The sequence below is a fragment of the Patella vulgata genome, chromosome 7 (assembly GCF_932274485.2).
Source record: "Patella vulgata chromosome 7, xgPatVulg1.2, whole genome shotgun sequence".
Classification (NCBI taxonomy): Eukaryota; Metazoa; Mollusca; class Gastropoda; family Patellidae; genus Patella; species Patella vulgata.
Window position 1 is genome coordinate 12,702,654 of NC_065885.2, and position 23,383 is coordinate 12,726,036.

Sequence of the window (23,383 nt, forward strand, 5' to 3'; positions counted from 1 at the left end):
TATAAGAAATTGTTAACCTAATGGTGCAAGCAATCTCTGCGGTGTAAGATGAGAACTGTATAAATATCGTTTTAATGATAATAATAATGGCGCAATTAAAAGAATACTGGATACTGCAGTCAGGAATTCTTTGATCAGTCCCATCCATAATAAATTCCATTCTGTTAGCTTTCTGGAGCATATCTCATAAACCTTTCAAGAAATGTTTATGAAACTTTGTACATTTATCAATCTTATGCCTTTTGCTAATTGGAGATTTCTCAAATACACTAATTTTTGTGCTTTTGTGGAAACAAATATGACTCAGTTGCTGGTATAAAAGTTTATAGAAGGATGATGACTAAGTCTTATTGTTTTATTAGGTTTGAGATAGCACTACCTCGTAACAATGATGAACTGATGATACCATGTCGACTTCCTGCAGAAAGACCAGTTCTAAAGATAAATGTACATGCTTTACCAAAAGATGGTAAGATTTACAAAATGTCCTTATCGATAATATTGATCTCCTGTTTAATATCTCAGGGGTTGGGTTATTGAGTGGTTCAGATTGTGCACTTTACTTTAGATCCCAAGGTTTGTAATTGAATTAGGAGTAGGGTCACCTGTCAAACCTCGTGGCCTGTCCAACCTCGTGGGTTTTCTCCGGGGCCTCCAGTTTCCTCCCACTTCTAAAGACCCCTACGCGCAAGTGAATTATTGGAATTGAACCATGTGTTAGTCCCCAAATGACCTAGTTTGTGTCGAGTGGACGTTCAAACCCATTTCTCTCTCTCACTCCAACCTCGTGGATTTTTTCCAAGTCCTCCGGTCTCCTCCCAATTCTAAAGAACCCTGTGAATTATTGAAATAAAGTAGTTGAATGTGTTAGTCCAAAATGACTTTGTTTGTTTTGAGTGGTAGGTAAACCCCATTTCTTTGCATGTTTGATATCTCAATGTTACTGTCAACAGTAGCATCAAACACGAATCCCAAAACATGAATGTATATTATGTGTAACAGTTCAGATACACAGTGAATATAACTCTTTATTTTTCAGATAAAATAAGTCGTATTTACGTAATGCCATCTGCACCTATTGGTTTCTGGTCCAGATTAATAACACGACTTGTTGTCTTTTCACATAGTTCTGTTGCAGAGGTATGTTGTTTATATCCTGCATAACTTCTTTTTCTTAAACAATATTTTATTCAGATTTGTATCTGAATAGGGATTGGGGAACAGGTATAGCCTATATTAGACCCCTCTCCCTATTAAGGACTTGATTGATCAACAGCTGTAGGGCACTGGTCTCTCGACATGAATGTCTCTGGTTTGAATTCCGGTGTGGGCTAAGAAGCACATTCAGGATTTTTCAAACCTGGATTTCACATATTTATATCTGGGTACCGTACTTATTTTTGCAGATATTACTACAGTTAAGTGTCGAACCTGTTGTGCAATATTGGAGAGAAGGAATTTTTGTAGCATGGCCTAAGGTAACAGCTTCTCGAATATTTAAAATTATTATTTACAATTATTGTAAGATATAAAATCATAGTTAGCATCTTTTAACAATGTGAGTATATGAGGAGTGGTATCAGGTGTTTTCATTCAACCCAGTCGATGTTGGCTGCTAGTGGAGCCATGGTGGCTAAGTGGGTAAGACACTGGCTCGATACCCTGGAGTTCACGGGCTTCGCTCCTGGTGTTGCCCGAGAAAGTTCATCACGATATTCCGGCGGGGTTCCCCCCTGTCGGTGTTGCAGGACATAAGGCCTGACAAAGACAGCTGTCTAGTCATTCGGATGGGACAAAAAACTGAGGTCCTGTGTACACATTGGCATGCACATAAAAGATCCATTGACAGTTGGAATTCAATGTAAGAGTAGGCCATAGCGGCGCTCTCCAAGCAAAATTTCCCTTATGGCACACTGTATGGCGTATGCACATCTTCATTAGCTCAATCGGAGCAGAACAGTAGGATGTTAAACCCCATTTCATTTCCATTTTCTTGAAAAGTTATTTGTACAGAACTGTTTTTTACCTTATGTATAAGGACCTTTATATATCTTTTACCATATTTGTTCATTTTCAGTATGCTTATTTTCTGGTTGATTCTGCTAAAGATAATGATGAAGAGTTACATATAACTGTACCTTCAACTACCTTTGGTTACAGGTAACTTAAACTTATAGTTATTTTGTTGATTCTGTGTTATTAAAGTTGTCTAGCTGATGTAATTATTTTACAGTTGTCTAGCTGATCTTACATTACAGTTGTCTAGCTGATCTAGTTATATTGTGGTTGTCTAGCTGATCTTATATTACAGTTGTCTAACTGATCTTATTATATTTTAGTTTATCTGATCTTATTATTTTACAGTTGTCTAGCTGATCTTATATTACTGTTGCCTAGCTTATCTTATTATATCACATTTGTCCAGCTGATCTTATATTACAGTTGTCTAGCTGATCTAGTTTTATCGCCGTTGTCTAGCTGATCTTATTATATTACAGTTGTCTGGCTGATCTTATTATATTACAGTTGTCTAGCTGACCTTATTATATTGTACAGTTGTCTAGCTGATCTTATTATATTGTACAGTTGTCTAGCTAACCTTATTATAGTACAGTTGTCTAGCTGATCTTATTATATTGCAGTTTTCTAGTTATATAGTTGATCATATTACAGATTACTGGGTTATCTTGTGGATCATGTTGATGCGTTAGTTGATGAATGGTATCCTGGTTTAACAGGTATTGATCCTGTATTAGGACGGGAATTATTACAGAAATTTGCTCAGTGCTATCGGTGCACAGGTAAATATACAAATTTTCTTCTAGACATGTTTGTTTCATCTCTGTATCTACTGTGTCCGACTTCATACACATTTTCTCCCAGAGACGTTTGATTCATCACACACAGTTTTGTTTGATTGTGGTTTTATAGGAGAACGATAGATCGGAGAAGGTCCTGCACATTTGTGGATTGTGTGTTAGGGTTATGATAAGGGTTATGCTTGTTCCAGGGTTAGGGCTAGGGTTAGCTCCAGTCCTGTTTACATCTGAAGATTTTGACAAAATCTGTAGGACTCCTAACCCTTACCCTAACCCTAACCCACAATCCACATATGACGTCATATGTGCTCAAATGTGCAGGACCGTCTCCAGTCTAGCAATCACTGGTTTTATATCATAAAACCTTTATCACAAACTATGTTATGATTGAAAATGGTCAAGATTTTCTCTGAACTTAAAGCCTCAGATCAGATCAATATAATGAAGCATTGAGAGTGTATAGCCTTACTATTTTAATCGTTTATAAATATTAGATGAACAACCTATGAGAATTTACTTTTGAGTTATTATTAAAATATACTTCCAAATTTTAACAAAGTCTATGTTTATTTTTCTAGAAAAACCAAAGAGATTTCTCGTATCTGAGATAATTATTCAGTCAGAAACTAGTGATGAAATTTACTGTCCAAAACACAAAGGAAACATTGAACTTGGCCATCTGGTAAGGAATTTTGATTACCCAACTTTTGTGGAATAAAATATTATTGTATATTGTTAAAAAGTTACGGAAAATGTTAGTAGTAGGTATACATTTTGTATTTATATGTAACAAAAACCTGATTTGTTGATTCAATTTGTTCTTCTATATTGAATTATATACTTATAAACGAACCAATATGTTTTTTAAATTAACATCCAAGGATCTGAACAGTTTTGAGATCCATTTAAGATTTATTTTAACTTTGTAGAATAAATGAACTGATATTTCAGGCTCCAGATGTCATGTTAACAGATTTAGAGAGTCATTTCCAGTTAGATATGAATGAATTTGAATTCAAGGACAGGTCTGTACACAGATTTAGGGTTTTAGGAAAATGTGTATGTTTGTGATGGTGGGGTGGGTTGATTGATCTAATGTGTGTGCTTTAGATCAGAAGTTCTATCATTGAATCAAGTGCCATGGTTTTGATTCCTAGCTTGTACCTGACAAGGAGTAGGCAGGGCTGCCTGTCTATTGTCTAACCTTGTGGCTTTTCTCCGGGTCCTTCGGTTTCATCCTACTGTTTATTGAAATAAACTGTAATTAACAGAATTTATATTACTATTAGACTAATTCACTGTTTGTTTGCAAATGCCCCACTGAACAAAATTGCCTGATCAATACCGATGACGTTAAGTGAAAATCACACCCTTTTGGTTCTATTTGAAAAAGGGATATTAGCGTATCTAGGTAGATATCACCCTTTAAACAGAAAGTACAGATCGTTCACATCCCGACATAATGAATACCATTTCGAATCAGAATAAGAAATGAGATTATAGGTTTTTTTTGTTGAATTATGACGTGGGAGACAGAGTTGAGAATTTTATACCTTTTGGGACATATTGATCAACTTTCAACCAATCCTAGTTTGTTTATATATTTTAGCCCAGAGAATTTACTAGGAGATGGTGGATTTGGTTGTGTCTTTAAAGCTGTTTATAAAAAACAGGTATTGTATAATAGGCTAGAACTTCATTTGGTAAAAGGGGGTGTTGGATGACCCAATGGTTAGCATGTGCATGTTGTATCTTAAGGTCTGTCATTGAATCAACTGACGTTTCGATTCCCCGGTTGTACGTGACAAGGAGTAGGGTCGTCTGTCGACCCTCGTGGGTTTTCTCCGGGTCCTTCGGTTTCCTCCCACTGCCAAAGACTCCTATGCGCAAATGAATTATTGAAATAAAATTAAACCATATGTTAGTCCTGAAATGACCAAGTTTGTGTTGAGTGGACATAAAACCCCATTTCTCTCTCTTTCTCTCATAAAACTAAAAGCCGAAACAGTGTCTTTTTAATACAATTGTTGTGAATCAGACATCCATACTTAAAAAACAGTAAACTATTTAAAATTAGTAACTTCATTTTAATATGTTATTGAGCTACCTGTTTGAAATATTTGATTCAAATTTAATGCAATGCTGTATAGCAGAGTTAGAGTGTGGTATGGGATTCTCTTAATTTAAAACATAATTATGGGATATCAGAGTGTTTATGTGAATATTTCTGTGTATAAAAACCAGTGGTTGTAAAGCATAAATTGTATTAATTACAGATTGTAGCAGCTAAAGTATTTAGTGCTGTTGGTGATGACCATCCACATAAAATGTTGAGACAAGAGGTAAACAACTTTCTTTATTGCTTCATTCTTCACTTCTTGGTGTGATATATTATGGTATTGGGGTATATAGATAACAAGATAAGCAGAAGGGTTAAGGATCAAACAGCCATTATTCATTTCACTCCATCCCAGAATTCCCTATAGGATCAAAGCCTTTTATTAATTAAGGGGGGTAACTCATTTTGACACAAAGAATTCAAGACAGTTTCAGACCACTATTTCTTTGTGAATAAGTTGGTTTAGTAATAGAGTATATGACAAAATTATAAAATTGTATAATGGATCACATTTATGACATCTGCTTATTGTTCTTTCTTGACTCCAGGTGAATATTTTACGAAGATTGAACCATCCTAATGTTTTATCATTAACCGCTGTTGGTCTTCGTCCAGCCAGATTAGTATTACTAGAATTTGCTCCTGTTGGTTCTCTTGGAAATGTGTTACGTAATAGACAGCCATTAAGTAGAATTTTACAACATAAAATAGCATCTCAGGTAAGGTTTTCATATTCTTGGTTATTTCTATATTTTGAAAATAGATTTTAAAACAGTGTGCATGTTTTCTGATTTACTACAGAGAGAAAGAAAGAAAGAAAGAAAGAGGTTTAACATCCACTCGACACAAACCAGGTCATTTTTGGACTAACATGGTTCAGTTTTATTTCAATAATTCGCTTGCACGTAGGGGTCCTTAGCAGGGTTACCCAGAGAAAATTGAACAGGCAACCCAGACCTCTATACTTACATTTAGGTGGCATTGGCCTTTGAGAGGGTTGGATGGCCGAATGGTTAGTGTGAATGGTTAGTGTGTGCGCGTTGCATCAATATAATATTTCACAAGAGATCCCTCAATACCTTAAATGATGATCAGAGTCTTCAATTAATATCAAATCATACCTTGATGTTGATAAATGAAGTATTTGTATTGTGATGTTGATGATTTTACGTAATGTTAATGAAAGATATTTATATTTATATATAGATATGTGAAGGGATGTGTTATCTACATAAACTAATGGTAGTATATAGAGACATGAAACCAGATAACGTACTTATATTTAGTCTTTCATCAAGTGCCAAGGTTTGTGATTCCTTTTGCAATATATACAAGTGAAATGTACAGCATTGTAAAGGTGCAATAACAGGGCAGTAGTTCAATTATTTGTTGTATCAGGAATCTGCTCACATGATGGAATAGTCTCTCAAGTTGAGTTTCAAAAAGATTTCCACACCTAACAACTTAATCTGATTGCTGTCAAATCCACACACCCTTACTGCAGTAGTCTTTATTGGGGTGATGGATGGCCTGTCATTGAGTCAACTGGCGTGGTTTCGATTCCCTGGTTGTACGTGACAAGGAGTAGGATCATCTGTCTAACCTCATGGGTTTTCTCCGGGTCATCCGTTTTCCTCCCACTGTTAAAGGCCCCAACACACAAGCGAATTATTGAAATAAAATTTACCATTTGTTAGTCCCGAGTGGACGTTAAACCCAATTTCTCCCTCTCTCAGTAGCCATTATTACATAACACACGGTCTTAGACCATCATCAAAGTTGAAGTTATTATAAACTAAAGTTTGGGAAATAAATATCATAGTTAAATTGTTCTTTCCAGTAACTTTTAATTACTGGTTGAAGATATTTAATGTTAGATAGTACTTATCTTCCGGATTTTGCCATATTTTTGTAATTTTTTTTTTAAAAAAAAGAGATGATAATTAAATATAAAGTTTATGATGTCAGTAGATCAAATCTAAATGTTATAAATAATTCATTTCAGATTAATGCTAAAATATCTGATTATGGAATATCCAGATTTTCGACATTATATGGTTTAACAGCACAAGAAGGTACACCTGCTTATAGAGCACCTGAAGTAATTAGAGGTGAAACATACTCATTTCAGGTATTATATCTCCTTAATTTAAGTAGCAACTCATATAAAACTACAAAATATTCATTTTATAAATATTTATTTTTCATGTGCAGGGTGGGGGGGGGGGGTGGATGGCAGAATGGTTAACGCGTGCTCACGTTGTATCACAAGGTCTGTCAATGAGTCAAGTGGCGAGATTTTGGTTGCAGGTGACAAGGAATACGGGCCGGTCACCAATCCACCCTCATGGATTTTCTCCTGGTCCTCCGGTTTCCTCCCACTGCTAAAGACCCCTATGCGCAAGTGAATTATTGAAATCAAATTGAACCGTATGTTAGTCTCGAAATGACCTAGTTTGTGTTGAGTGGACCTTAAGACCCATCTCTCTCTCTCTCTCTCTCTCTCTCTCTCTCTCTCTCTCAAATCTTTGTGTGAACTGTGGGTGTAATTGGGGATATTTGGTACTGTAAGACTGATACAGATATTTATCCATCTTGTATTTAAAAACAGTTTTTATTTTAATTTGCACTCGAAGATGAATGACATGTATCTACTTTCAATATTATTTCAACTAAATATCATCAAATATATTAAAATAATATTAGTATATTTATTTTAACAGGCTGATGTATTTTCGTTTGGTATAACTCTATATGTCATGGTAACAGGAGGTCAACATCCATATGATGAACTCGAGTTCCAGAGTGAGAAGGACAAAGCTTTTGCTGAAGTTAGTTAAATCATTGTATTTCTGTCCTCCACCTTTTAGAGACAGCAAGGGGCTTTTATTATGGGTTCGTCTGTCTGTCTGTCACACTTTTTGTAACACAATCATTCTTTTTCTAATTGGGGTAGAATGTTCAAACTGGGTGTATATATTCATTAAGTGAATGTCTTGACAGTTTGATTATGAACATTCTCTGCTTAGGTTAACCCTTTCAATGCTAGACGTAAATCCACTGCCTGTGCTAGACCCTTTTTTGAGGAAAAAAGGGAGGTTGGAACTGAATGCCAAGCAGTACTTATGGAAGCTTTTATGAAAAATCTTTTTGTCTGTTGGGATGGGCATGAGGTTGGGCTAAGAGGAAAAAATAGAATTTTGGAAATTTGCATAATAATGTAGTCACGTGACGTCATGGCGGCCATTTTGGATTCTCATTTCACACTAAAGCTAACACGAAAACGAATTTTTCTCCATGAAATACTTAAAAGATATTGGTTTTTTTACTGGATTTTGATAAAGATATATAAAATGAACAAAAATATCAATAGCAGCCATGAGCAATGCCGCCGCGAACACGCGCATCACGTCTCCCGCTGCCATGACCACGTGCGGATTGCAATACCTTGTTTTTACTTTCACTTTCACTTTCATCCCCAAGTCCCATATCATTATCAATATAGTCAGTCAATAGATCTACACGTTCGGGAATCAGGAATTACCTACGTATTTTACGATCCAGCAGGCCAGCATTATTATCAACATTAGAATTATTGTCAGAATCTACTGCAGACACAGGGCTATCGTGTTCACATTGGGCTTGTTCATCATGCACGGGAGACATAGCTAGCCATGGGCGGAACGTCGCGCAACAAATCACACACTTCATAATACCAATCACTGTCCTGACTACTATCATTATCAAGTAACTGGAAACGAATTATGTGTATCACCCGCCTCGAAATTGTCCACATGTTGGTCAGCAAGACGTCATTCACGACTTCATCGAGAGTGCATCCTCTACGTTGTCACAATGCACTCCGCCATTTTACGGTTTGCTGCTTTGAAACACGTGGAAATATGTTCTAGTGTATAGAAAATACAATAGATGGCACTTGCAGTTACGGTACTAATTTTAGCGAGGGCTTTACTGAGTACACGGTAATACCGGGTACGGGCATTTTACCGACATTTTATAATACCCGGTACTACCGGGTATACGCAGTGAAAGGGTTAAGCAAAGATAAGTGGTTTCATTGTCTTTGGCCCATGTCTTGGAGCACGATAACTTTGTTCTTTAAGAGTGATGTTTCATTACATCGATACCTTGACTAAATATGGTAATGAGCATTATCTGCTCAGCTTATGCAAAGCGATAAGTAATTCTGTTGTTTGATGCTAAGTAGTTAATAGGTGTCATATATTTATTTTGGGACGGAGTTGGGGAAGTCAACGTCATTGTTGACTTGTTTTCTCTAGCAAGTTATAAAGCGTTATTTATATTCCGTTCGAACTTAGAAGAGATCATATTTTAGTCTCTGTATTATAAAAGGAAAGAAAATTAAAAATGATTTAATATTTCACACATCTATTCTATTATTGATATCAATTAATTGACAAAATTGACCTTGCACACACACACAATCAATTTTATAACGTCAGTTTTCATTCTGATCGAAAACTTTGAGATAAAAGCACCTTTGTCGCTCGCAATAGTCGGATTTGAGCTGGTATCTACTTTGTAAGATTTCAAGATATAAAGTATGTTTTCTCTGAATTCAGAATCTGCCGATTCCACCGATTACTAAACGTGGAATTAAACCGTGGCCTGACATGCAGGAAGTAATTAATCAGTGTTTACAACAAGTACCAGATTATAGACCACAGGTATTATTCTACTCATACACTATTTTATAAAAATAGTATTATTTTATACAGACAGTATTTTATAAAGTAATATTAATTTATACAGACAGTATTTTATAAAATAATATTATAAACAGTAAAGTTATTTCATTCAGACAGTATTTTATAAAATAATATTATAAACAGTAAAGTTATTTTATAAAGTAATATTAAAAAGAGTAAAGTTATTTTATACAGACAGTATTTTATAAAGTAATATTAAAAAGAGTAAAGTTATTTTATACAGACAGTATTTTATAAAGTAATGTTATAAAGAGTAAAGTTATTTTGTACAGACAGTATTTTATAAAGTAATGTTATAAAGAGTAAAGTTATTTTGTACAGACAGTATTTTATAAAGTAATGTTATAAAGAGTAAAGTTATTTTATAACGTAAATATTATAGAGAGTAAAATTATTTCATACAGACAGTATTTTATAAAGTAAAATTATAAAGAGTAAAGTTATTTTGTACAGACAGTATTTTATAAAGAGTAAAGTTATTTTATAAAGTAATGTTATAAAGAGTAAAGTTATTTTATAAAGTAATGTAATAAAGAGTAAAGTTATTTTGTACAGACAGTATTTTATAAAGTAATGTTATAAAGAGTAAAGTTATTTTATAAAGTAATGTAATAAAGAGTAAAGTTATTTTGTACAGACAGTATTTTATAAAGTAATGTTATAAAGAGTAAAGTTATTTTATAAAGTAATGTAATAAAGAGTAAAGTTATTTTGTACAGACAGTATTTTATAAAGTAATGTTATAAAGAGTAAAGTTATTTTATAAAGTAATGTAATAAAGAGTAAAGTTATTTTGTACAGACAGTATTTTATAAAGTAATGTTATAAAGAGTAAAGTTATTTTATAAAGTAATGTAATAAAGAGTAAAGTTATTTTGTACAGACAGTATAAAATGAATGACTAAATGGAATGGGGTTCAACAGCCTACTTGTCTGAACCAACCTGTATGAAGATGGTCATACACCATGCAGTGTGCTTGGAGGGAAATTTTACCCAGACAGCAATTGTCCAGGACCTCACTGGAAAATCCTGCGGAACTCTCTTGACCAACACAGGGATCAAATCCAAATGAAATAGAAGACAGGCAGTGAGCTATAAGGGAGAGTTTGGCCAAACAGCAGCGTGACAGACTACTATATTTAAATTGCCAGCTAACAGGAGATCTGTAACTTGTGGTCAATGGCATACACATTCAAGAAGCTTTTTCTTACCAGTTGCCCCATCACTTGATTCCCAATACTTGTTTATATGTTATTTTATATTTCTAGTCAAAGGAAGTATGTAGAAAATTGCGATCAGCTGAGTTATATTGTTTGAGAGAATTTCGACCAATATCTGTGGGCACAACTGTAGAATGTATGGCATATCAGGTAAATTGGTCAAATAATAAGCTGAGATATTTAGCGATTTGAAATGTATTTAGAATTTTCTTTTTAACATTCTGCCAGTTTATTTTTAAACTATTTATTCTGTAATAAATGGGGGTTGGATGGTCTAGTGGTTTAACTAGTGTGAAAAACATAGGTCAGTCATTGAGTCAAGTGGCGTGGTTTCTGTTTCTCGTTTGTACATGACAAGGCGGAGGGTCGCCTGTCCAACCTAATAGGTTTTTCTCTGGGTCCTCCAGTTTCCTTGTTAAACAACATCTAGTCTGGGGTATCACCTATAGGGTAGACAAGGAAAGTACTGTGTAGTCATTCGGGTGGAACAAAAAAAATCAAAGTCCATTCATGTACACATTTGAATATGTGTAAAAAAACTCATGACATTTCGAATTCAATGATGAGTTGGTAGAAACCCCACAACCCAGGCCAAATTATCCTCCCTACCCTTTGCACATGACCTTAGAGATAAATAACATTATCTTAATCTCAAGTATGTGTTGATTCAAGGTTAAACTCTGTGCCTTTTAAATTATTAAAATTATTTTGCTTTGGCAACCAATGTGTTGAAGAGTAGGCATAAACTCCTCGGTCCGGGCAAAATTATTCATCAATCATTGGTTCATGTGACCATAGGAATTAATCAACTTATATTAGTCTTGAAATGACCAAAGTATTGTATTAATTGTTTTTTTTTTCTTAAACAAAATTTTATTCAGAAATTAAATAATTATTGGGGTTTTGCCGTTTCCATTGCCTTTAAATTATCGAATTTGTTTTACTTTGACAGCCAATAGATGAGGAAGAAACCAAACTATGGATAGCCAGTGGTGACAATGATTATATGCAATTTGGTTGGTTTAATTTATTAGATTATAGAGATGAATTTAAGGTAAATACGTTGAATAAATTATAACAAGTTTCCTGGAGACAACACTAAATTATAACCAGAGCTGTGTTTTTACATTGAATTTCTTGGTAGTTTTTCGGATGAGATGGAAAACTGTGGTCCTGTGTACACAATGGTGGGCACGTTAAAAATCCATTGGAATTTTATATAAAAGTATGCCGTAGCGCCGCTTTCCAGGCAAAATTTCCCTAATTGCCCAATCAGCAGAACAACCTCTTTTTACTTATTATCAAGTACAATACAATGAAATATAGTCAGAGAGAAATGGATCGTTGCGATTAGACTTACTTGAAAAGAATTTTGATACCACAAGCATTAATATTATTTTCTGTTTATGAGCGGGAATCATATGGAATAAAAAAATTGTTATCCTGAATTATTGCTGCATGACAGTGAACATAAGCAAATCCCGAACTATATAATGTACCGGGTAATACCTTTTTATCACTGAAACATTTTTTTTTTCTAACAAGAAATTGTACCGTAATTGAACCAGTGTTTTGAACTTTGGCATGTTCTGTTTATCAATATTTTTATGTGTTTTTTGACATAAAGGATATAACTTCAACTGTATTTCAAGTATTTCAAGGTTAATTTCCTTGACATTATAATTTTATGGTATGTAAATTGACTGAAAGGTTAACCACTCTGGTCTTTCGCCAGTCAGTTACACTGACAGGTTAACCACTCCGGTCTTTCAGTTACACTGTCAGTAAATGTGAGTAAAACAAGACTCCTGCCATGGACTATGATACTTGTAAAGTCTTGATCTCAGTGATACAGCTGGCGAAGATCAGGAAAAAAATCCTGGTAAATAATTCACGAACAACACTTGACAAGACTGTGTAGAGTATAATGGTTTATAATCCTTATAAGACATATAGAAATAGATTTCACTAAAAATAAACACACTTATATGGATATACTACTTCTGAATTTTATTAACATGCTACGTTTCAATACTCGTACAGGTATCGTTATCAAGCAAAAAGATTATTTACTTGATAACGATACCTGTATGAGTATTGAAACGTAGCATGTTAATAAAATTCAGAAGTAGTATATCCATATATAAGTGTGTTTATTTTTAATGGTTTAATACAGGATACGTTTCGGGCTACAGCCTTTTATCAATTGGTAGTCTGAAATGCATCTTTTATTAAACCATTATACTTTTATATTTATATATATTTTTTTAAGTATGTTTTTATGTTAACAGGGTGCCATGTTTTTATGTTAACAGGGTGCCATGTTTTTATGTTAACAGGGTGCCATGTTTCCGTATGGTAGAATATTATGTATGTTACCAGTTGATCCAGAACATATTTTACTTGGTACACAGATTGGCAAAATATTTGTATTTGATACAATAACAAGAGAGATAAGTAATTCTACAGAAGTTCTTTCAGATTCAGTTTTATCTCTACATCTTGTTAAAAGGTAGGTTTCACCAGTGGTATACGGGTTGGAGTGGCAGGGAGGGTCACAGTCTCGCCACCCTGCCACCCCACCCATTTAAATATTCCTGTGACCAACACACCAGTGGCATACAGACTGGAGTCATAGTTTCACCATCCTGCCACCCCACCCACTTAAATATTCCTGTGACCAACACACCAGTGGCATACAGACTGGAGTCATAGTTTCACCACCCTGCCACCCCACCCACTTAAATATTCGGGTGACCAAACTCACCAGTGGCTTACAGGGCCGCCTTCGGCTCGTCCAAATGTTCGACCATAGTTCAACTAGGTCTCGACCATGCACAACCCGAACTTGAAATGGTTAGACTATAGTCACGACCATGATTAACCCACCTTTCGAGGTCGGTTGAGGCTGGTCAAGTCAGATTAAAAATGGCGGCTCGCGACAAAACATGTGTTGTGTTGGAATTGTTATTTGAAGATAGAACGTATACTACCAATGTTGCTCCAGAACCTGAAAGTTATTTAACTTCATATAACATATTTAAGTAGATTCCATATTATATAAAGTGGATAATCATGTTTTTCCAATCAATTCGACCAAGACTGGTGTCAGACTGAAATTGTGAAAGTGACAGTATTATAGTAAAAATATTTCATCTATTTGTGAATTTTATTTGGAAAAACAGAAACACAAACAAACGATTTTGTTCATAAATACACCAGTTTGATATACATTGTAAATATAAATTATGTAAATAAACTCTGGATATTTTGTTGGTTTGTTCATTTTTTTTGTCTGGGGATAACTCGGTCACTAACTCAACTGTGAGTAGATTTCTTGAAATCGTCGTTATCATATTCTACCTCTGGTATAGCGTTTTCAGCATAGTCTTTGGCAAACGTTCCGAGAATTTATCTCCAAAGAATGATGTGGTCATATCAAAGTTCTCATTAAGCAAACTTGCGTTTTCATTGATTAAAAGGTTTTGTAGCTGTTCATTGAAGAGAACGGCGTCCATTTTGACGACTATGGTCGAACTAGCTTCCGTTCAGGTGTAGTGAACTATACTTTGCCGTTTAGTCGTGACCATACAAGCGCACCCGAAGGCTGCCCTGGCTGGAGTGGGAGGGAGGGTCATAGTCTCGTTTAACAAGTACCATTGCTATGATAATAAACAATCCATACTACATTTCGTTAAAACTTCAAACACTGGTAACTTCACTCAGAATAAAGTAATATGACTGATTTTTCGATATATTCATTTTGCATTATCTATTTTGGAACTGTTATAGCGAGAACTGACAGCTCTTTATCTAAATCTTACATAATATATCTTTAATGAATGTAATGATTTTCATATTGTTCAATTAAACAGTGAAATTCACATTTTTGTATAGTGGGCTAAATCCCCTAGATTATTGAATTCATTTTACTACTGAAATTGTGTTTTGGTCAGATGAAAATTGTGTTATAGGTCAGATGAAAATGATGTTATATTTGCTGGATTAGCCAATGGGAGATTAGCATTCTTTCCAGTATCAGAAATATTACAGGTACATTTTAAAGATACATTCTCACGAAAGATTTTATAGGGTAATTATTTATGATATAAGTATGGCAAATTGGGTATAAATGGAATGAAGAGACGCCCAGTCTTACTGGAAAAATACTGGATTGCCTGATAAACACCCATGAGGCAAGCACTGTGCAAAATTGTCAGGGTATCACTAACTGTCAACCCAGCGGCTTATTGTCTACCAGCTTGACTTAGGGTGCGCTTGTTGTTTCTTGATCGATTGGTTAGACGTTTTTTGGTAACATTAAGGGTTTAAGCATACAAAAGAGTCTGTAATTAAATGGCAGAAAAAGAAGCTGGCAGAAGATAATCCAAGAATTTACTTAGGCTTCAATATGTAATGCAAATGGACAGTGAGTAATACATTTTGAAAAATGGGCCTCTCTCAATCAAGTTATAACATGACAAAAATGGCTTCTAATAATAGATTTTTTATATCTTCGGGTATTTCCTCGTGAGTACATTGTTTTGAGAGGGATTTGAAGCAAAATATTGATAGATTAATCGGTTTGAATATGGTTTTAGTCCAAATACATCATCAAATCACCTGGTTTGTACATGGGAAGGCATTGTTAATCTTTTTTTTAAGGTGACTTTTTCCTATGTTTGTTGGTATTGATGTTTTACTCCATTAATGAGAGAAGGCGGCGCAGTAGTCTCGGCATTGCTCGGTGTGATGGACGAGAAAAGGGAAAGAACCCTTGACAGTTGGAATCCACAATAATCATATTTTATGTTTTTTTTCGTACAGGAACCAGACACACAGCCATTACCCCCGATGATTATTGGGAAAGGTTACGACCCTGTATGTTGTATCTTAAAGTATAAGAATAAAACAATTGCATCTTGTGGTTCACAGATTGTAATATTAGCTAGTAAGGGTATGGCTGTTGAAAAGATGTTTGATACCGATGAGGAAAGGTAAAGTCAAATTTGTTTCCATGGAAACACAAATAAATATTAAATCAAAAGAATTATAGTATTATGTTAGTGTCAAAATGATCTAAATAAGGTAAAGTCAAATTTGTTTCCATGGAAACACAAATAAATATTAAATCTAAAGAATTATAGTATTATGTTAGTGTCAAAATGATCTAAATAAGGTACAGCAAGACATTACATGCCCATTTCACTTGATTTAGTTAAAGGACAGTGGTCTGAATCCTTCATCCCCATCCATCATAAAAAGACCTACCAATCATTGTATCTTGATTCAAATAATTTGTTGTACCTTTTTTGGTCCATGATCTTACCATCTCTTCCCGAAACTTGGGTGTCTGAATGGACTAACGCATCTGCTTTAGATCATAAGGTCTGTAATGGAGTTGAGTGTCGTGTATACCCCACTCCTACGTGACCAGAAGTAGAATTTTCTCCCACTGCTCAAGACCCCTACGCACAAGCGAATTATTGAAATGAAATTGAACCATATGTTAGTTCTGATTTGACCTAGTTTATGTCAAATGGACTTAAACCTCATATCTCTCTCTCTCTCTCTCTCTCTCTCTCTCTCTCCATGCTTTGTGTGACTAGGTTATATTTCAATTTGAATCATTTCCATGTATTATGTTTTCAGTAAGAACAATTTTAGAAAACCTATTCTAACAATGACATTAGGGAAACATCTGTATATATCTAAACGACAGTGTAGTGTGGTGGAAGTCTGGGATATATCGAAAGGTAAACGTAGGGATCGTGGTGATTGTAATATACAGACTATTTTCAAGTAAGTTTAGTTTATAATCATGAACATTTTCTTCTCAAAGTAACGATACGCCAGTGGCATTTGTCACTAAAATATCATATAAAGATTTATGCTCAAAGTGAGGTCTAAAAATTCCAGAAAATGGCTTATGAATATAAACCTCTAAACAGCTAGGTTCCATCGAAGTTGTTTGAAGACACTGAGATTCAATATAAGAAAGGGCAATACATGTGCTGTGTTATAGTCAAATGATCTGCAAACTAAATGTTAGATTACTAAGAACTGGGAGCCTGATTGCATGGATCTAGTTGAACTTATGAATAATATATAAAAACCTTAGTGCTGACCATTCTGATATAACTGTTCATATAGAATTAACTATTTTCATTCTCCAAAATGTATAGATCTACGATATCCTTACCACAGTTTTAAGTTACTTTATGTTTTTAGTTGTGTTCAAGCTTGTTCGGGGGATTGGATGGCTGAATGGTAAGCGTATGCGCACTGTATCATAAAGTTTGTCATTGAGTCAACTGGCGTGGTTTCGATTCCGTGGTTGTATGTGACAAGGAGTAGGGTCGCCTGCCCAACCCCATGGATTTCTCCGGGTCCTCCAGTTTCCTCCCACTGCTAAAGACCCCTATGCGCAAGCAAATTATTGAAATAAAATTAAACCATATGTTAGTCCCAAAATGGCCTAGTTTGTCTCGTGTGGATGTTAAACCCCATTTCTCTCTCTCTCTCTAGCTTGTTCATATTCATGTTTTATGTTTTTATTTTTTTATCACAGCCTGCCCAAAAATGATTCAAGAATTACAGCGATGGTGCTTCAAGATAAAGTATTATGGATTGGTACAGGTGGTGGTCAGATAGTTATAGTTGACAGTTTGTTATTATCTCCCCTTGTTTCTACTGCACGTCACACAGCTTCTATTAGATGTCTCATGTGTATTAAATTACAAGGTAAATTTAAACATCAAATTTACCACTAGAAAACTTGGTCGAGAAGATTCTTCAAAAGATTCTTTCCCTTTGTCCGTGGTGCAGGACAGGGGGGACCTACCAAGGACAAGCATCTTATATTTGTGTGAGACGAATAAATAATAAGGACAAATGTATAACATTTTCAGTATGTTCAAGATTTCCTGACAGTTGGAGCTCGATAATAAGAGTGGACCCCGTTGCCCAGCTGTCAGTGCAAAATTTCCACCATAACACACTGCATAAATAAAATAAAGCAAAGTACGAACAATCCAAACCATGAGACAAAATTCAAAGTCCTAAAAAAATGGTATAGGCAAAATGGACTGTTCACCATATACAAAAAGCATGATGAACAGTGGTAACAGGTGTCTGGAAGAGTAAGCTTGCCCTTTCTAGCGCCACACCCACCATAGCTGCATCCAAACCATTAGACGAAATCTTGGTAGCCAACAGACTTTTCCGTCCTTTTTCACTATTCTGGTTTGTGCAGGAAAGTAGAATGTTACCCCCCATTTCATTTCAATTAGTGCCCATCATTTATTTATTTAGCTGGACAGTTTACAAGCCTGGTCTTTACTTCTCAGAGGTGGTGCTGCTGAGGCTGACAAGGAAAGTGTTTGTAGTCATTTGGTTGGGACAGAAAAGCAAGGTTAACCCATGTAAATTAACGAAGGGTAGGCAGATATCCTGCTTTCCAGGCAAAATTCTCTAAACTTGCATGACACAAATTAAAAAATTTTGTCTCAAAATGACTTTACTATTGAGTTGAGGAGACATTGAATCCCAGTTTCATTGTGTTAAAATATATGAGGCCTATTATAAGATTTTATTTTATCCAGCGGAGAATGATAAAGATTGTGTGATATTAAGTGGTGGATTAGGATTTCGTAACAGACCAGATTCAGATATTGATAAAGGTATGTCATATGAGGACGCTTCATAAATATACACTACAGACTTCCACATGTAATGGCCAGTGGGTGTAGGTTACGGTCTGTAGGCTAGAACAGTTCAGGGTTTGAACGAAAGTGGGTTTAGTGGTTTGGATGGGATGGAAAAAACAAAATAAAGTCTTTTAAACAAATAATATACAAGAGTAATACTCTTCATGTTGCATTGCACGTTTAGCCCGGAGGCACTGCTCGACAATATGAATTTGAAAATAACTTATAACTATCAGCATGAAATATTCAGAAATTGTTGAAATAGCCAAAATTAGCTAAGCATCATTTTGGAGAGAGAGGGAGAGGGAGAGAGAGAGAGAGAGAGTTTAACCCAGACAAACTAGTCATTTCTTTCAAACATTCCCTTGTGCATAGAGATCTTTAGCAGTGGTAGAAAACCGGTGGACCCTGAGAAAAACCACAAGGTTAGACAGGCAACCTTACTCCTTGTCAGACGGATGGTGCAAAGTGCACGCACTAACCATTCAGCCATCCAAACCCTCACAAATGCCAATGACACCTAAATCCAAGTATAAAGGTCATCACAGATCAATCAAATTTTAAAGCTTGGTGTTGAATCAGAAGGTCTGTCATTGAGTCAAGTGGCATGGTTTTGATACCTCGCTTGTACAAGGAGTAGGGTCACCTGTTAAATTTTCTCTGCGTAACACTGCTAAAGATCCCTACGTGCCAGCGAATTATTGAAATAAAATTGAACAATATGTTAGTGCCAAATGACCTGGTTTGTGTCCACACAAACTAAGTCATTTCGGACATATGGTTCAATTTTATTTCAATAATTCGCTTGTGCGTAGGGGTCTTTTAGCAGTGGGTGGAAACCGGGTGCAGGAGAGAGGTACATAGGGCCTGACATGCACATGAAAGTACCATGGACAGTAGAAATTCAAAATAACGGTAGACGGTAGCGGTGCCATGCCTGGGCAAAATTCTCCACGTAGAACACTTCATGGCGTATGCCCGTCTTCATTAGCCCGGTCGGTGATGAAAATGGTATTTTCTTTTAATCAGCTGATTTTTTATAAACTGCAGATAACCAGTATGGTTGTATAGCTGTATGGGATTCCATTCTACCACAAATGGTGAAAAATGATGATAAAAGTTTAACTCTCAGATTTCACAAAAGACGGAGATCTGTAAGCAGTTAAAATAATTGTTGGACCGTAAAATGTTTGGTAGTGATGTGATTCTGGATTTTATCAACAATTTCAATAACTATAATGTTTACATCTATGGTACTCAAAATAGAAGTTAAATTTACCAGCTCAAATTTGCAATTTGCTAGGACAAAAATGCAAGGTACTTAGAGGAGTGAGTTGTAGTGCCAATTTAATTTGGTACAAATGTACAACTCACTCCTTTTTCAGAAGTTTCCATGATTATCCACATCTGTAAATCTAAATTAAGAAATTTGCTGATATTCAAGGTTGCGTTAAGTAACTGGATAGAGAAATAAACTATACCACGTACTTATGGGAGAACAATTACTGATTTATTTGGGTTACGTTTTGAAGAGTATTTGCTCTACACATTTGTTAAGTACAATTTTGTTTATGTCCAGTAACTACAAGCTTTGTTTATGTACACTAACTACAGATTTTGTTCATGTCATGTAACTACAAGTTTTGTTCATGTCACATCACTACAAGCTATGTTCAATGTTCATGCCACATACTTACCAGCTATGTTCATACCAACTAAATACAAGCTGTGTTCATGCCAACTAACTACAAGCTGTGTTCATGCCAACTAACTACAAGCTGTGTTCATGCCAACTAACTACAAGCCATGTTCATGCCAACTAACTACAAGCTGTGTTCCTATGAATTGACTACAGGCTTAGTTAATGCCAATTAACTACAGACTTTGTTTATGCCAATTAACTAAAGAAAATTACAAACTTTGTTCATGTCAAATAATTACAAACTTTGTTCATGTACAGTAACTACAAGCTTTGTCCATGTACATTAACTAGAAACTGTGTTCCTATGAACAAACTACCAGTTCAGACTTTGTCCATGTCAAGCTACTACATCCTGTGTTCATGTCAAATAACTACAAACTTTGTTCACATCAAAAAACTACAAACTATATATGTTCATGTACAGTAACTGAAATGATGTGATCCCTCTGGTTATATCTATTTAGAGAGGACAATTTCTTGCAAAAAATAATATGTGCCAAAATTTTTTAAATATATGAAATTATAAATAAACAGGTAAATGAATTAATAAACCTATACATATAAACTTAGCCATCTTTGTGTTCTCATAAGTGTGTTCAGTCATCTTTATCATATTGTTTTATTTCACATTCATGTTGTTGGTTGCTGTCTATTTTTATGGTTTGGTAATCAGGGGAGAATCCAGAGGGGGGTTTGGGGGGTCCCCCCTCCCCCTGCTCAGCCACATAAATTTTTTTGTAAAACAACCTTTTTTTATGAGAAAAGTGTCATAATTGTGCTTTATCCTTTATGGTCAGATGGTGCGACAGGATGGGCACTCAAAGCGTGAGATAATGATATAGACATATGGGATATCACAATTAATGCTTTGCATCAATAAAATTGAATCACAATGTCATCATATTAATTCATAATAAAAATTGACATCAAACAGGATGTTGGATTTCTCTATTTAAAAAGCTCAATGTGTATGTATATACGCCAAAATGACGATAGAGACCATGTATTTCTCAAAAAATTTCAAGCCGAGGGGGGGGGGGGATACATTTTCTCAGGAACCTGGCAAACCCCCTCCTGCAAAAATTCCTGGATCCGCCCCTGGTAATATCCCAAAATAAAACAAAAGTAATCCATAGATACCATTCATTGTGTAAATCAGGATAAAATGTGTTTCTATTGAATATGTGTGTAAATTTTTGTATATTGAATATGTGTGTAAATTTTTGTATATTGATTGCATGTATAAAATTGTTTATATTATTATTGAACATGTGTATAAATTTTTTATATATTAAATATGTGTATAAAATGTTTGTATATGGATTGCATGTATAAAGTTGTTTATGTACTCTTCAAAAAAAGTAGGGGATATTGAAATGCAAATACCTATGCAGGTTGTGATATGATAAATAGTCATGGACACTTGACATGCTTTGAGAGTATGTTCACAGATGAAGAACTTATCGCCCCAACAGAACCACTGTGCTGCATGTGCAGCACGCAATAGCGCCATACACGTGGGAGGAGTTCATTGTCAAATTTGACATTTCAAGGAAGGGTTGATGAAAACTGCCACTTGCTGGTTTATCCTATCCATGTTTGCTTTCCTATCGGTTCTTGCATAAGATTTACTGTTTAGCGTATCTTTGCTTTAGTGTGTTACGTTTAGTTTGATCGGGAGATGTGTTCGTCGATGCCAACGTCAACCGACAACACTACAAGAATTGGCCTGGCACTACAAGAGGAGTGGGTCAGAATGCCCAAAATCGTGATTGGGCGGTTGATTAGGAGCATGCCACGACGAATTTCTGAATGTCTGAGGATTGGTGGAGCAATTACTCATTATTAAGACAAAAATCAAAAACGTCCATTTTCACTTTTGATAGTGTATCTCTTTGAGAGTGAAATGGGGCCGTCAAATAAGCCGCCCATATGAACTGTTTATGTTCATGTGTAGGCAATTGGCCTGTTATTAACATACACTGCTTACCTGTAATAAAAACAGCAGTGCATTTCCACAGTTTTGTATTGTTTCTGAATATCCCCTACTTTTTTTGAAGAGTATATTATAATTGAATATGTGTATAAAATTTATGTATATTTAATATATTTATGCAATTTGTGAATATTAAGTATGGTTTAATGGTAGAGAGCGAGACATTAAGTAATATATTGATACTAGCGCCTCGTGTTGTTTCAATATATTAGCTCGAGACCATTAAACAACTTAAAATACAGACACTATCCTGCACGTGCTTTTCAATGAAATATGTCACGTGAATCCAATATTTCATCTAGTACATGTACAGATAATACACGATTGGCAAGTTGCCCGTACTTTATTGGAAATAATGGTACGCCAACATCAAAGGACGACGTCACATCTGTATTTTAAATATACATGTAAAATTATGTATATTGATGTATAAAACTGGTATACATAAATGTTGTGTACATTGAATATAGTTATATAATTTATGTATATTAAATACATATCTAAAGTTTTTGTATTAATACAAAACTCAAAAATGTATGTGTACTAACTACATGTAAAATTTGTGTATATAAAACTCTATTTATCATATTTTTTGATGAGAATATCCGGTGAGAAAATAATCAAAATGTTAATATCTCTACCATAAATCTCTATTGTTAAATATTATTTTTTCTTCATATTTATGTTTTTATTTTACAACCCTGAAATACTGATTTTAATGTGTAGAACATACCAAATACTTCCATCACTTTTTTTAAAAGTCATTTGTGATAAAGTCATTTTATATACACCCCATGTATAATAATAAATGTATATTTATTAATGTAATTGCTTGTCTTAATTTTTTCATGTGAACTATTAACACTAGGAACATTCCTGCATGGTTTTACCTCTTGGATAAGAGACAGCCTTTCTCCATAGAAGAGACAAGATCAAACACAAGATCAATCAGTTGGCAATATCCCGTACCCTTGCACAAATACTATGTCAAATTTATTTCCATGGAAATACACAAATTATTTAGCTGAGAAATGTTTAATTAGCAACAAGCACATGTACTATAATA

The 23,383-nt window shown here is 34.8% G+C and overlaps 1 protein-coding gene across 1 annotated transcript in view; it reads left to right on the forward strand.

Annotated features, from left to right (window-relative positions):
- The window catches only part of LOC126828485 (leucine-rich repeat serine/threonine-protein kinase 2), a 61,570-nt gene extending 38,437 nt beyond the window's left edge, over positions 1 to 23,133 (forward strand). The window contains exons 40-62 of the mRNA XM_050558239.2: positions 363 to 469; positions 1,040 to 1,140; positions 1,407 to 1,478; positions 2,078 to 2,160; positions 2,674 to 2,801; positions 3,398 to 3,501; positions 3,771 to 3,844; positions 4,429 to 4,492; positions 5,096 to 5,161; positions 5,487 to 5,657; positions 6,145 to 6,243; positions 6,944 to 7,069; positions 7,662 to 7,769; positions 9,543 to 9,647; positions 10,959 to 11,060; positions 11,863 to 11,964; positions 13,250 to 13,422; positions 14,885 to 14,963; positions 15,738 to 15,907; positions 16,563 to 16,712; positions 17,482 to 17,654; positions 18,515 to 18,592; positions 19,670 to 23,133. Coding sequence (XP_050414196.2) covers positions 363 to 469; positions 1,040 to 1,140; positions 1,407 to 1,478; positions 2,078 to 2,160; positions 2,674 to 2,801; positions 3,398 to 3,501; positions 3,771 to 3,844; positions 4,429 to 4,492; positions 5,096 to 5,161; positions 5,487 to 5,657; positions 6,145 to 6,243; positions 6,944 to 7,069; positions 7,662 to 7,769; positions 9,543 to 9,647; positions 10,959 to 11,060; positions 11,863 to 11,964; positions 13,250 to 13,422; positions 14,885 to 14,963; positions 15,738 to 15,907; positions 16,563 to 16,712; positions 17,482 to 17,654; positions 18,515 to 18,592; positions 19,670 to 19,785 — 2,551 coding nt within the window. The 3' untranslated portion in view covers positions 19,786 to 23,133. The remainder of the gene's footprint in view (positions 1 to 362; positions 470 to 1,039; positions 1,141 to 1,406; positions 1,479 to 2,077; positions 2,161 to 2,673; positions 2,802 to 3,397; positions 3,502 to 3,770; positions 3,845 to 4,428; positions 4,493 to 5,095; positions 5,162 to 5,486; positions 5,658 to 6,144; positions 6,244 to 6,943; positions 7,070 to 7,661; positions 7,770 to 9,542; positions 9,648 to 10,958; positions 11,061 to 11,862; positions 11,965 to 13,249; positions 13,423 to 14,884; positions 14,964 to 15,737; positions 15,908 to 16,562; positions 16,713 to 17,481; positions 17,655 to 18,514; positions 18,593 to 19,669) is intronic.
- Positions 23,134 to 23,383: the final 250 nt, after the last annotated feature.